We start from the raw sequence: 12,378 nt of genomic DNA, 5'->3' as shown, positions 1-12,378 counted from the left end.
TCGAGCACACACACATATATACACCCAGGTGCATACATGCAAATGCACAAACACAAACACGTGTTCAGACACACACTGCACAGGTGCACACATGTAAACATACAAACACACACATTCACACACACTGAACACACACACTGCACACACACACACACCTGTACACACACAAACAGGTTTTTAGAGGAATTGATCAGAAATTGGTCTGTTTCCCTCATTTGCATTCTTTGGCAGGTGTGTTAATGACTACTAACAACAAAAGCCTAAAGAGTCCGAAACATGTCCAGACCACTTCAGACATGACCAACCAGTTATTGTTTAATGAACATCCTCTAGTGAACCCCATCTCTGAAGGAACCCCATCCAACAGCCTTCACATGGAACATCAACATATACATGTAGACATCTTTATACTTGTGTATGTATGTATGTATGTGTACATATGTATATATATACATATATATATATGTATGTATTGCTGTGAGACATTTATTCCTGGGGAGACATGAACAAATATGTACTTACCTCAGATAAAGAACCCGTGACAGACCAAAATATGGATACCACAAAAGTCCAACTTGATGAGCCAGTGAGTTTTAACGGGGTTATACCCGTATGGGTGAGGAGCTACTTACAGAAGCAAACATGACTCAAAGACAGCTGCAGCACCAAAGCCCACCCCAGCACGGGTGTCAGCTCACAGAGCTGGGAACCTGGAGCACACAGCACACCTGCAGGCAGCTTAGCAGGTTGGACAGCATCCTATCCAGGTGGCTCTGTGGTTCTGAGCCTTTTCCCAGCAGCTCAGGTGGGCTTTTGTTCATCTGCTCTGTTCAGGGGGCTGGGCTTGTCTGGGTGTCTTTTGCAGCTTGTTGTGTCTGTGAGAGAGTGCCACTCAGAGGTGTTACTGATTGTATACTCAGGATGGGAGCGACCTAGTGAATCTGGTCAGTTTCCATGGCTTCCTGAGGATGTTTTGAAGTTTTATTTCCTATCTTAAGGAGCTTTCTCTGTAGGAAGAAATGTTTCAGCAGCAGAGGAAAATGCATGCTCTCTGTCTCAGTCTGTGTCTCTCAGTCTCTGTCTGTATGACATACACATACATACATGCACACATATGTACATACATGCTCATGTATTCATTGATAAGCCATAAAGACATTTTGCATAATACCTAAGTTGCCTGATATTTCCTCCTTTTTTACATACAGAACAAGTAGGTCACAGAGCACAGTGTTTAAAACTGCAGACTACAAAGCTGGCAAGTTTGGACTCAAACTCTGGCTTCAAGACTTTTTAGCTATCTATCTCTGGTGAGAAACCTGGCCTTCCTATGCCTTCTTCTGTCTCCAAGTGTGGATTGGATGGTCATCTTCCTCCAAGCATTGCTGACTGTGAGGATACTATACATTAGTGTTTGTGAAGCATCTACTCAGAATGCCTGGACACAGCAAATGCTGGGTACACACTCATGATTGCCGTTTTTAAAGCTTTATTTATTTTGTATACAATGGTTTGCCTGCATGTATGTATGCATGTATGCCAGAAGATGGCACCATCTCGTTACAGATGGTTATGAGCCACTATGTGGTTGCTGGGAATTGAACCCAGGACCTCTTAACCACTGAGCTGTCTCTTCAGCCCACACTCATGATTGTTAATGTTTCAAACCCACCATCATTGTGGTTCCCATGGTGTGTGGCAGAAATGGTCCAGGGATTTTGATAAGGTACAAGCAATGACGCTCTGGTCACCCCTGTGCTGTCCCAGTAGCACTCTCTGTTTCTGTGACACTGACTTCCCTTGCCTGACACTAGGTGACCTTTGCTTCTAGAGGCCTGCTAGGGTCACTGGGTGCACCTAGACTAAGTGGTGACTGCTCATGATCACCATGCTACTGGGGACAGCTAACAGACCTCCAGGTGCTAAGGAACATGGGTAGGGATGGCACAGCTCTTCCTGCTGGACAAGACACATTCTGGAGGAAGTTGAGGCCACCTCAGTGTAATGCTGATACAATCAATAGGACCACCCTTACTTTTCTCTACTTCACTCAGGCATCCTCAGGACACTCCCAAAGAGGTGTAGGAAGGGTGCCGCTCACAGATTGTGACTTCCAGACTTGCTTCCAATGGCATCATGGAAGAAGACTTTTTTCTAGTAGCCTCCAGGCTTGTGAACTTTTTAAAAAGTCAAAGATTCAACACTTCCCTTTTACACTGGAGAGCATGTTTCTTAACCAGATAACAAGTCCAAGAAGTAACTAAAGCTATTTCTTAGTTGTTCCCATTCCTGTAGACCCTTTGGTCAAAATCATGATTGTTAAGCTCCGTCCTACAGTTACCTGACAACAGCCAGGTGTGCCCGACTCACTATAAAAGGGGCTGCTTGCCCCCTCCTCTCTCTCTTGGTCTCCTGCCTTCTTCCTCCCACTTTGTCCTCTCACCCCTTTCCCCTCTCTCCCTATTCCCCTCCCCGACTCCATATGCTCATGGCTGGCCTCTACTTCTCTTCTCTTCTCTTCTCTTCTCTTCTCTTCTCTTCTCTTCTCTTCTCTTCTCTTCTCTTCTCTTCTCTTCTCTTCTCTTCTCTCCTCTCCTCTCCTCTCCTCTCCTCTCCTCTCCTCTCCTCTCCTCTCCTCTCCTCTCCTCTCCTCTCCTCTCTTCTCTTCTTTTCTCTTCTCTCTGACTTCCTCTGTCTCTACCCTCTCAACTCTTCTCCCCATGTCTTGAATAAACTCTATTCTATTGTGTGTGTGTGTGTGTGTGTGTGTGTGTGTGTGTGTATATATATATATATATATATATATATATATATATATATGACTGGTGACTATTATATTTGTGGCTGTTAACCTCAGCATGGGCCTGCAGAGGCACTCCCTTCCCCCACACCTGACTACACCTCCACCAAACATATTACTTCTCTCCTTATCTTTTTATAATATACAACGATTTCTCTCTATAGCGTGAGAAGGAAGGAAGCACAGCACTCCCCATTACTTCTTTGCCATTCCCCATGCACCAGCTTTTATGTATCTGCCCTAACATGTGTCTCATTACCTTCCTAGAGACAGTACTTACTGATTTTCATATCCTCTATGGTTGTGCATAGCATCAAGAGTAAATATTCATTTAATGGCTGGAAGAATAAAGATGACACAGGCCCAGAGCTGTCTTCATTCATAGGTGGGGGGATGGGACCCCATGCACTGTACGGTGTGCATGAAAGGATTCTTTCGTATGGCTTCCCCAACATCCTCCTGTGGGGACTTATTCCTTCCTATCTGGAGGAACTTGGATCTCTCCAAGTCTATTAGGAGGCTGGTGTCTGGCCTTCTTTCATAAAAAAACAAGATTGTCTGGCAGGCACCAGGGAAAGGACTGGCCATTGTAGCCTGCAGCATGACGCAGAGGCTCTGAAGGAGATTGTCCTGTTCAGAGAAGCAAGGGTAAACTGAGGCAAGTAAGAAGCAGTCCCTGGCCTCGGGAGGCAGCAGAGATCCCTGCTGCTCAGGTCTCCAGGGCCACAGCTGCTGTGCTGATCTGTCCCTCATCCTGAACCTCTCACAGGTCTCATTCTCAGGAAGGAAGCAGGCGTGTCCTAACTGGGTTTTCCAGACCATGGTTATAGTGCTGATCGCAGTGATGGCGTTTTGGTAAGAGCAACTTCAGTGCTGTGCTGTCGGGCTCCTGCTCTCTTCCGTGTCTTTCTGACCTTCTCTTTGCTTTGAAGACAAGGAGGTTTTGAAATCGGGCACTAACCTTGGATAGCTTAAGGAGGAGGGAGCCCTTTTTTTTTTTTTTTTTTTTTTGGTTTTTCGAGACAGGGTTTCTCTGTATAGCCCTGGCTGTCCTGGAACTCACTTTGTAGACCAGGCTGGCCTCGAACTCAGAAATCCGCCTGCCTCTGCCTCCCCAGTGCTGGGATTAAAGGCGTGCGCCACCATGCCCGGCTGGAGGGAACCCTTTTGAAATTCATAACTTGAAGAAAAGATTACCGGTTTATGTACTTTGATGTGAGATGATGATTTTATTTTTTTTTCAATTGTGATTTAACAGAAGTGTGTGTGTGTGTGATATTTGTCTTATCTTTGCACATAGTTTTCTCAGGTTCTTTGTTTTCCTTTCTGTCTACTTGGGAGAGAGGGGTGAGAATGACATCTGGTAAAGTCAGTGCTGCCTGGCCACTGACATCTGTCACCACATTTTGCCTTCTTCGCTGAAAGCCTTGCATTAAGAGACAGCAGGAACTGTGGGCACATGTTGATGCAATGAAACCAAAGCCCTGACTAAGAGAGAAACCTTGAAAATAAGCAAGGGAGCCTGTGGTTGCTGTGCCTCTGCATGGAGGTGGGAGGTAGGGGAGGGGGAGGAAGAAATAAGGGTGGCTGCAGGGTGGAAATCAGGAGAGACTGGGCACAGAGTGGAAAAAAGTGGGAGAGAGTGAAGGGGGAAGGAGTAGAAGTGGTTGTGGAGGAGGGAGTGGGGAGGAGGGAGTAGAGGAGAGAGTGAGGGAGAGTGGGGAGGAGGGGAGAAAGTGGAGGAGGGAGTGGGGAAGGGAGTGGAAGATGGAGTGGGAGAGAAAGTGGAGGAGGGAGAGAGGAGGTAGTGGAGGAGGGAGGAGCGAGAGAGTAGAGGAGGGAGTGGGGGAGAGAGTGGGGAGGAGGGAGTGGGGGAGGGAAAGGGGAGAGATTGGAAGAGGGGAAAGGGAGGGGAAAGTGGGGAGAGAGTGGAGGAGAGGGAGTAGGGGCAAGAGTAGGAGGAAGAGTGGAGGAGGGAGAGGGGAAATATGCCAGGGGATTCTATACCAGGACCCTAAACTCCCATCAGGAGCCTCTGTATTTTTTTCTCATCCTTCTAAGAACTTGTCTTCTGCTAGGCTCCCCAGCCAGGGAGAGGGCAACCATCTACTTTTAGCAGACATACTTCATGTGCTCCAGAGATATCACCCCCAGCCTGTGTGTGAGGAGGTGAGAGGGAGTCTAGTTCTGAGTGAAGACACTGTGTTTAAAGTCTGGTTATCAGATCTTCTGAGCCCAATGCTGAGCGCCAGGACCACAAACGGGTGGTAATAAACTTAGTCCTGGTCTCTGTTGTACCGGAGAAGAGTGAACACCAGTTTGCCACTGGAGAGAGTGTATGTCTATTTCATCCTACACACCAGAAGCCCTCTGACATGCACATTGAGGCAGATGTCAAACAGGAATTGGGGAAAGGTTTTATAATTCATAGTGGAGGGAACAGAGAGAGGGAGGCACAGGAAAAGCAAGGGACACCGGTCCACAGTGATCACCTGCCAGGGTGACACTATAGGCTCTGTCTGACACATCTTTAAATTTAGTACCACTTTTCCAGAAAGAACTGAGTCTGCTGGGCAGCCACCAGCTGGCTCTCAGAACTCCCTTGTGGAATTCCCTTGTGGCACATCTCTTTGTCTTTAGGACTCTACCATCTTCCTGGGAGAACAAAGTACTGAGGAATTCAGTTTAGAAAGCAAGGTGTGAAGTGAGGCTGACAAGTCGGGGCAAGTCAGGTGGCCTTATTTCCAGCAAACTTCTGGGTGACTCATGAGAGAGTCTAACAGCTCTGTGCAAAGAGGAAGGCAGGCACACAGGATCAGATAGCGTAAGCACTGCTGGGATTCACATGCCAAACCCTAGAACCTTGAAGGAACACTTTAATTTTGCTGAATCAGTTGTGCGGATGGGAGGAAAGATGCCTTTGTTATTTTGTAGTCACATCATGTGCATGCTTTGTTGCACTGCCTTTCTTCCTTCTCTCTAGCTGATACATTGTACCCTGAGAGATCCTGCAGCTGACCAAAGGCTTTGCAGTCCCTGCCCAACCTCAGCCTCCTTTTATTTCCCAGCTGAGCGGCATGGATGAACGCCATTGAAAGTCACCAGCAGGAAGCAAGGTTCATCCTTGCTCTTTCCTGCCCACCTCCAGCTGTTGACAGGCTTCCTCAGTTGACATCTTGTCAGGGCCAGGGGTCGGCCCTGTGAAGGGCTCCTTCAGCAAGGAGTACCCTCTGAGCCTCTGAACTCTGGAGAGTCCAGGGCAGAAAAACCTAACTGGGCTGTTTCCAAGGTGTTTCTGCCAGCTCCAGCTGCCTCTCTCTCCCTTCCTCCTGTATGTGTAGCCTGTGAGAACATCTTTAGCCAGCTGGCAGCTTGACTGAGATAGATGTGGAAACAAACCTACCACATAATGTTTTCCCCCCTTTAACAGTGCCTTGACAATAGTTGCCCTCTACATACTTAGCTTAAAGGATCAAGACCGACGCTCCCCATATCTCCCTCTAAGGTAAGAGATCTTGTATTCCTTTGAGAGAAGGACTTAAAAAATATATTTATTCTTCTCTATGTGTATGTGGGTGCCTGAGGAGGCTGGAAGAGGGCTCTGGATCCCCTGGAGTTGGAGTTACACGCTGACTGCATTCCCTAACTTGAGGGCTGGGAATCGAACCTGGGTCTTCTGCAAGAACAGCAAATGTTCCTAATCTCTGAGCCATGTCTGCAGCCCTGAGGGCCCCTAACCATTTTGTACCCTTCCAGCAATATGACAAGCTCTCCAGTGCCAGCTCTGTCATCCACAGCTCCTACCTCAGGTACAGTCTTCCTGCTCCCAGTGACAAACCCAACCCATTCTCCCTTGCCACGTGGCTGTGCCAGCACTTTGAGTGACCCTTCTGCCCTATGCCTTACAGCTCCCCATACAACCCCGGAGACCACACAGACCTCCTTGCAAGTGCCCGAAATCACTTTCTGCGAGATCCTGCCGTGTCAGGAAACTTACTGCTGCCCTGTGTGGGGACCAAGAATATTGTTTTCAAGTCCTGCACAAAGACAACTGGAGGCAGAGAGAGAGATCCGTCAGAGACAATGGGCAGGTAAATGGTGTTCAGAGAGAAACAAGCAGCCCTCTGGACCCTAGGTTCCCCCTGGTTGATATTTACGTGGATGGTTTGTGAATGGAGCTAGGCAGTGGCTCTGCTCTGCTGCTTGGCACAGCAAAATCGTTAAAAACATAGGCACGTGGACTGCCAACCACCTGAACAGTGAGTTTCTTCCCCAGGGAGGAAATGTAGATATTATTTGTAATCAGAAAATTTTCATTGGTCCACCAACAAAGATGGTGAGGTAATGAGTCGTGTATACATGGGTTGGGGTTTTGTTTTTGTTTTGTTTGTTTTTTTGCACTTGTGGGATGTGTGTGTGTGTGTGTGTGTGTGTGTATGTGTGTGTTGTGTCTCACTTAGAACTTAAATGATGTAGTATTGGTGTAGTGTCTGGACTTTCTACACTAATTTGGGAAAGATACAGGAAATGCTGAGAAATGAAGGAAGGAAGGAAAGAGGGAGGGAAGGGGGGAGAAAAAGGTGATAAGGGAGGAGATAAGGAACGAAGGGAGGGAGGGAGGGAGGGAGGGAGGGAGGGAGGGAGGGAGGGAGGGAGGAAAGAACTTTGGAAACCCTAACTTGACAGTAAGACAGTGAAAACCAGCTTGGCGTTCCATTTTCAGAAGCGTTTTTCCTTGTACATACGAGTACACCACTATTGGTTTTGTTCATTTATTTGGTTATGTGCATGGGGTCTATGCATAAATGCATGTGAGTGTGCATGTTCCTGTGTGGATGTGTGGAGGCAACCTTATTTTTTGATAGAGTCTCTCACTGAAGGAAGAGCTCACTGACTGACTGGATTGGTTAGCAGGCAAGCTCTCAGAATCTGCCTTTGTACACCTCTGCACACATTTCTCCTGACCCCTCCTACCCCAGTACTGGGGCATGCTGCTGTGCCTGGCTTTTTACACGGGTACTGGAGATCTGGACTCTGGTCTTTCTGCTTACAGACAGACACTTTGCCAACTGAACTACCTCACTAGGACCTTTTATTTTTTTAATGTTTTAAAAAAAAAAGGTTTTTAGAAATTTGGTCAAGGGCTCCAAGTGGAATTATCTCTGTAAGATCAAATGCATTTCTTCCAAATGGATTCTAGGCTACTGTTTTAAAAATGTCATTCTGTTTCCACACAGTAACAAGCGTCCAGGATAGCATTAGTAATAACAGCTGCACCAGCAGTATGTACTAGTGTGGTTTTACCAGGATGTTGCTGGAGTAACAACTCTCAAATGATGGGGATGTAGGATGGCAATCATTTACTTCTGATTGCACATCAAATGTGGATGAAAACAGGGCTCTGGCTGGCCATGTTCAGGACCCAGCTGGTGGTGATCCTGTGTCCCGGTGTTTCCGTAATAATTGTAGTCACAGTAAGGGAACAAATCACATCGTGCCCTGCCTCCTAAAGCTCCCTTCTCAAAAGGACATATGTCACTTCTGCTTACACTCTTTGGCCAAAGCAAGTCATATAGCTCATATCTGGTTCAAAATGGATGGAAGGAGTATAAGTCTATCATATGCCTCAAAAAATAAATAACTAAAAGTACTACTATTTTGTGGGTTAAATGGTGTCCCGTGTCCACTCTGCCACAGAGCTAGGGTCACTTGTGGCAGGACGAGGGAGTTTTGACTGCGCTTTTTAGATGAAGGCCTGCTCCATTGCTCCCTAAGGTGGATCCCGAAGAGAAGAGACAGTCTATGGTTTTAAGACATTTATTATCGTGATAGGAAGTTGATGAGCAAAAACCATACCCCACTTTCTCAGGGCGGACCTGAGGTTAAATACCTTTTGCAGGGAGGAGTGTCTGGGAAGGAGAGTTTAATCTGCTAAGCCTTTCAGGCCTTTAGGTGCCTCATTAAAATGGAGATCTGTCCTGAGTCTAGTGGTCTGTGATCACATCCTCTGCCTGCACAGGGATTTGGGGCGTTGCCCTTCGGTGGCTGATGGCGTCAGGAGCCTGGTGTCCAGGAGTGTGGCAAAACACCTACCATCCCTTGCAGGGCCTCCTAGCTCAACCAGAAACCAGGCTGCCTTTAACGGTCCTACACTATTTATAAGCAGCTTGGTATACAGAATGTGGTCAGTGGGCAGAGCCTTGGGGTGATCATGGACCCTCCTTCGCTTTGGATATTACTTCATGTCCTGACCTTGGATTGACACGCTTACAAATCACATCACTGTGTATCATGAGATGTTACTCCGTACATGACATTGTAATAGTTGTGACACAAGCAAGTCATTTACTTCTCGCAGGACTAGCATTAGGCCCTGGAGATACACTCATTTTTTTTTCCCCAGTGTGGAAGCTTTGGCACAAAGTGTTCCCCTCCATCTCTAAGAGATTTGTGGGGTTTTTGTTGTTGTTGTTGTTGTTGTTTTTCCCTCATAAGAACAACGTTGGGTTGGATTTGGGAATGGCTGTATCATTCCAGAGTGGATATGAAGCTTCTGTCTGAAGAAAGGGTTTGTTTCAGCCATTTTGTTTTCAATACATCGTTTTCTATTTATCATTGTATATGTGTGTCTGTGTCTATATGTGCATATTTGTGTGTCTACTGTGGCTTACATAGCAGAAGACATCAACCTGGGGTGACAGTTCTTGCTTTCCACCTCGGGATGGAGTCTCTTGCTGGTTGCTGCTGCACATGACAGGCCACATGGTCTGTAAGCTTCTAGGGATTCTCTTATGTCCATCTCCCATGTCACTGTATGAGTACTAGAATTACAGCCATGTGCTCCAGCCATGTGCTCCATCCTCCAGATGGGTGCTGGAGAATGAAATTCAGGTTGTCACACTTGACCAGGGAACGCTTTACATCCACTAAGCCATCGGTCTCACCAGATCCCAGCCCTGAGGCCGGAGAGATGGCTCAGCAATGAGCAGTGTTACTGCTCTCAAAGAAGACCCAAGTTTGGTCTCCAGCACCCACATCAGGTGGCTCACAACCACCTGTTACTCCAGTTTCAGGGGATCTGAAGTTCTCTGGCCTCAGCAGGCACCGGCATGTGGTGCCTTAATAAATGTGCACTTAAGTAAAAATAAATCTTAAAAAAAAAAGAGGATAAAAGAAAAAAGAAAGAACAAAAGGATGAAGAAACTAATACCACCACAAAATCCCTAAAACCTTCATTTCTTGCAAAAGGATGTGGAAGTTCGTGGTTGGTCAAGCATTTTCTGACCTTGGCTGTCCTCATTGGAGACACTTGATGTCCTTCTTTGATAGGTGTCCCCAGAAGGGGCCATCCTGCCTATATGAGGTGTATCAATAACAATGAGTTCTAAAGAGGGGGAGATCAGAGCTCCCTCTTCATTCTTGGGGATTTGTTGGGTCGGTAAGAACCAGTTCTCTGTATAAGAGAACATTAGGAAGACTGGCTCTGAGCCAACTGGATAGGTCATGGCTCCCCTCAGCTCCCTGGCAGTGAGTGTCTGCTCATCCTGTGTTTCCATATCTGTGGATCGTCAGAGAAGCCACACCAGTGACATCTTGCCTTTTTGATCCTGGGACTACACAGCATACTTTCAGAATGAATTTACTGTGAGGAGCATAAAGAACGAATGCAACTATAAATCTACTTGAGCTTCTAGAAGATTTTTTTATATTAATCCAATTATTTAAAAAATACTAGAAAGCCACAGGAAGACACTTCCCACCCAAGGGTCTGGACAGTACCATAGACCTGTTCATGCAATTTCTCAGGGTTTCAAAGCTTTAAATCAGAAGAGCCCCATTTGCCAACTGAATCAAGTTGACTTGGAATCTGGGCCCCTACTTCCATGACTACAGTTCCTCCCAGTCTGACGTCTGCTTTCATTTATTTGGACATGTTCACACACATGAGCCCACCTCTAAAAGATTCAGACAGTAACCACTCGGAGCATCTAGAAAGCCTCTCCCATCCCCCACCCCCACCCCCCACCCCCAACCCTGTCCTCACCAAGCCTACCTGTAGCCATCAGGATGATCCCTGATACCAGGTCTTTCCCAGGATGGAGGAGGGCTGTTCCTTTTTTGCTGATGTAGTCCCCACTCCAATCTAGAACAGTGGTTCTCAAACCTGTGGGTAGTGACCCCAAATGCTTTTACAGGTCACCTGAGACCATCAGAAAACAGATATTTACATTATGACTCATACCAGTAGCAAAATTACAGTTATGGACTAGCAACAAAAACACTTTATGGTGGGAGGTCACCACAGCATAATACATACAGTTCCATATTAAAGGGTTGCAACATTAGGAAGGCTGATGACCTCTGCTTTAGGATGATGTACAGCCTCAGGGCTCCTAACACAGAGATGAGCATGTTGGGTAACTATGCTTTGCAGCCAGGTGTTTCTGAGACATGAAGAACAATTAAAATTTAAGGAATAAAACCAAAAAAAAAAATCAAGGAATTAAGAAAATAGGAGAGCCATCAGCGGGGTGCACAGTAATATCTGGCAATTTCCTCAGCCCCTGAGGACACTCATGAAACTCCTCCCTGAGGAGTCAGACTACAGTAAAGGAAGGGAAGGAAAATCTGCATTGTTGTGACATGTTACGCTCAAGTCATGACTTTTCTTTTAGGTCTAGGTTGATTGCCTAAGTCTTTGTAACGTGTCTTTCAGAAAAGTCATCTGCCCACCCCCAGCCCCGCTTCTGTTTCCCTATTCCTTAACAAAACATTTCAGAAAAATAGATCAGGGAGTGGAAAGTATTTTGGAATTCATAAAGATTGAAGTAGTGTAGGAGAGTTTTAAATATGATAAAAACAAAGGACCTATTGGGAAAACATCTCTGGAGTTCTACAGAGTGTAGCAAGCTGGTGAATTGAGAGAGAGAGAGAGAGAGAGAGAGAGAGAGAGAGAGAGAAAGAGAGAGAGAGAGAGGCAAAATTTGGAATCCATGCTCTCTTTGTTTTAAATATAAGAACTTTTAGGAGAATAAATGCCCCTAAGAGAATGGTCCCCTGTGCTAATGGTCTCAGCCATGATGGGCAGGGTACATCGACCTCTTGGTATAGACCTGTACTGATCACAGAGTGAGAGGGGTGTCCCAGACTCTGTGTTGGAGTTCACTCTTCAGCAGTTTCACATGTCTTATACTTCCCATCTTCCACCACCATGCAATATGCTTCGGTTGTATATCAGTTTAAATTTCTGCACGCTGATTTTTAATTTAGTTGGTTGGGAGGTCTCCTCCACCAGTTGTGAAATGTACCCTGAGCTTTTTAGTGAAAATTACTCGCTCTGTACAGCAAGCTTGTTGTCAGAGTGGCTGGAAGGGTATTTACAGAATGAGGGGCTTCGCCCATCCGACACAGCGGGACTTAGGGGTTTCTAGTAACCAGCTTTTCAGAATTGAAGAGTCTTGCTTCATAGAAGTGACAAGTTAGGGGCACATTGTACAGAATTTAAAATTTATTTTTTGCCATTGAAAAAAAATTTTCATGATTTTAACCTATAAGCTTATCCCTTATCAATCTCGCCT

The 12,378-nt window shown here is 46.1% G+C and overlaps 1 protein-coding gene across 1 annotated transcript in view; it reads left to right on the top strand.

Annotated features, from left to right (window-relative positions):
* Myrfl (myelin regulatory factor like) overlaps window positions 1-12,378 on the top strand; it is a 121,537-nt gene that overhangs the window by 94,435 nt on the left and 14,724 nt on the right. The window contains exons 16-19 of the mRNA XM_021173503.3: window positions 3,570-3,655; window positions 6,231-6,305; window positions 6,557-6,609; window positions 6,709-6,891. Of these exons, the coding sequence (XP_021029162.1) occupies window positions 3,570-3,655; window positions 6,231-6,305; window positions 6,557-6,609; window positions 6,709-6,891 (397 nt within the window). The remainder of the gene's footprint in view (window positions 1-3,569; window positions 3,656-6,230; window positions 6,306-6,556; window positions 6,610-6,708; window positions 6,892-12,378) is intronic.

The sequence above is a fragment of the Mus caroli genome, unplaced genomic scaffold (assembly GCF_978045245.1).
Source record: "Mus caroli unplaced genomic scaffold, Mus_caroli_1 scaffold_9, whole genome shotgun sequence".
Lineage (NCBI taxonomy): Eukaryota > Metazoa > Chordata > Mammalia > Rodentia > Muridae > Mus > Mus caroli.
The sequence above is the reverse complement of the archived record's forward strand: the minus strand, read 5'-3'. Positions and strand labels throughout refer to the sequence as shown.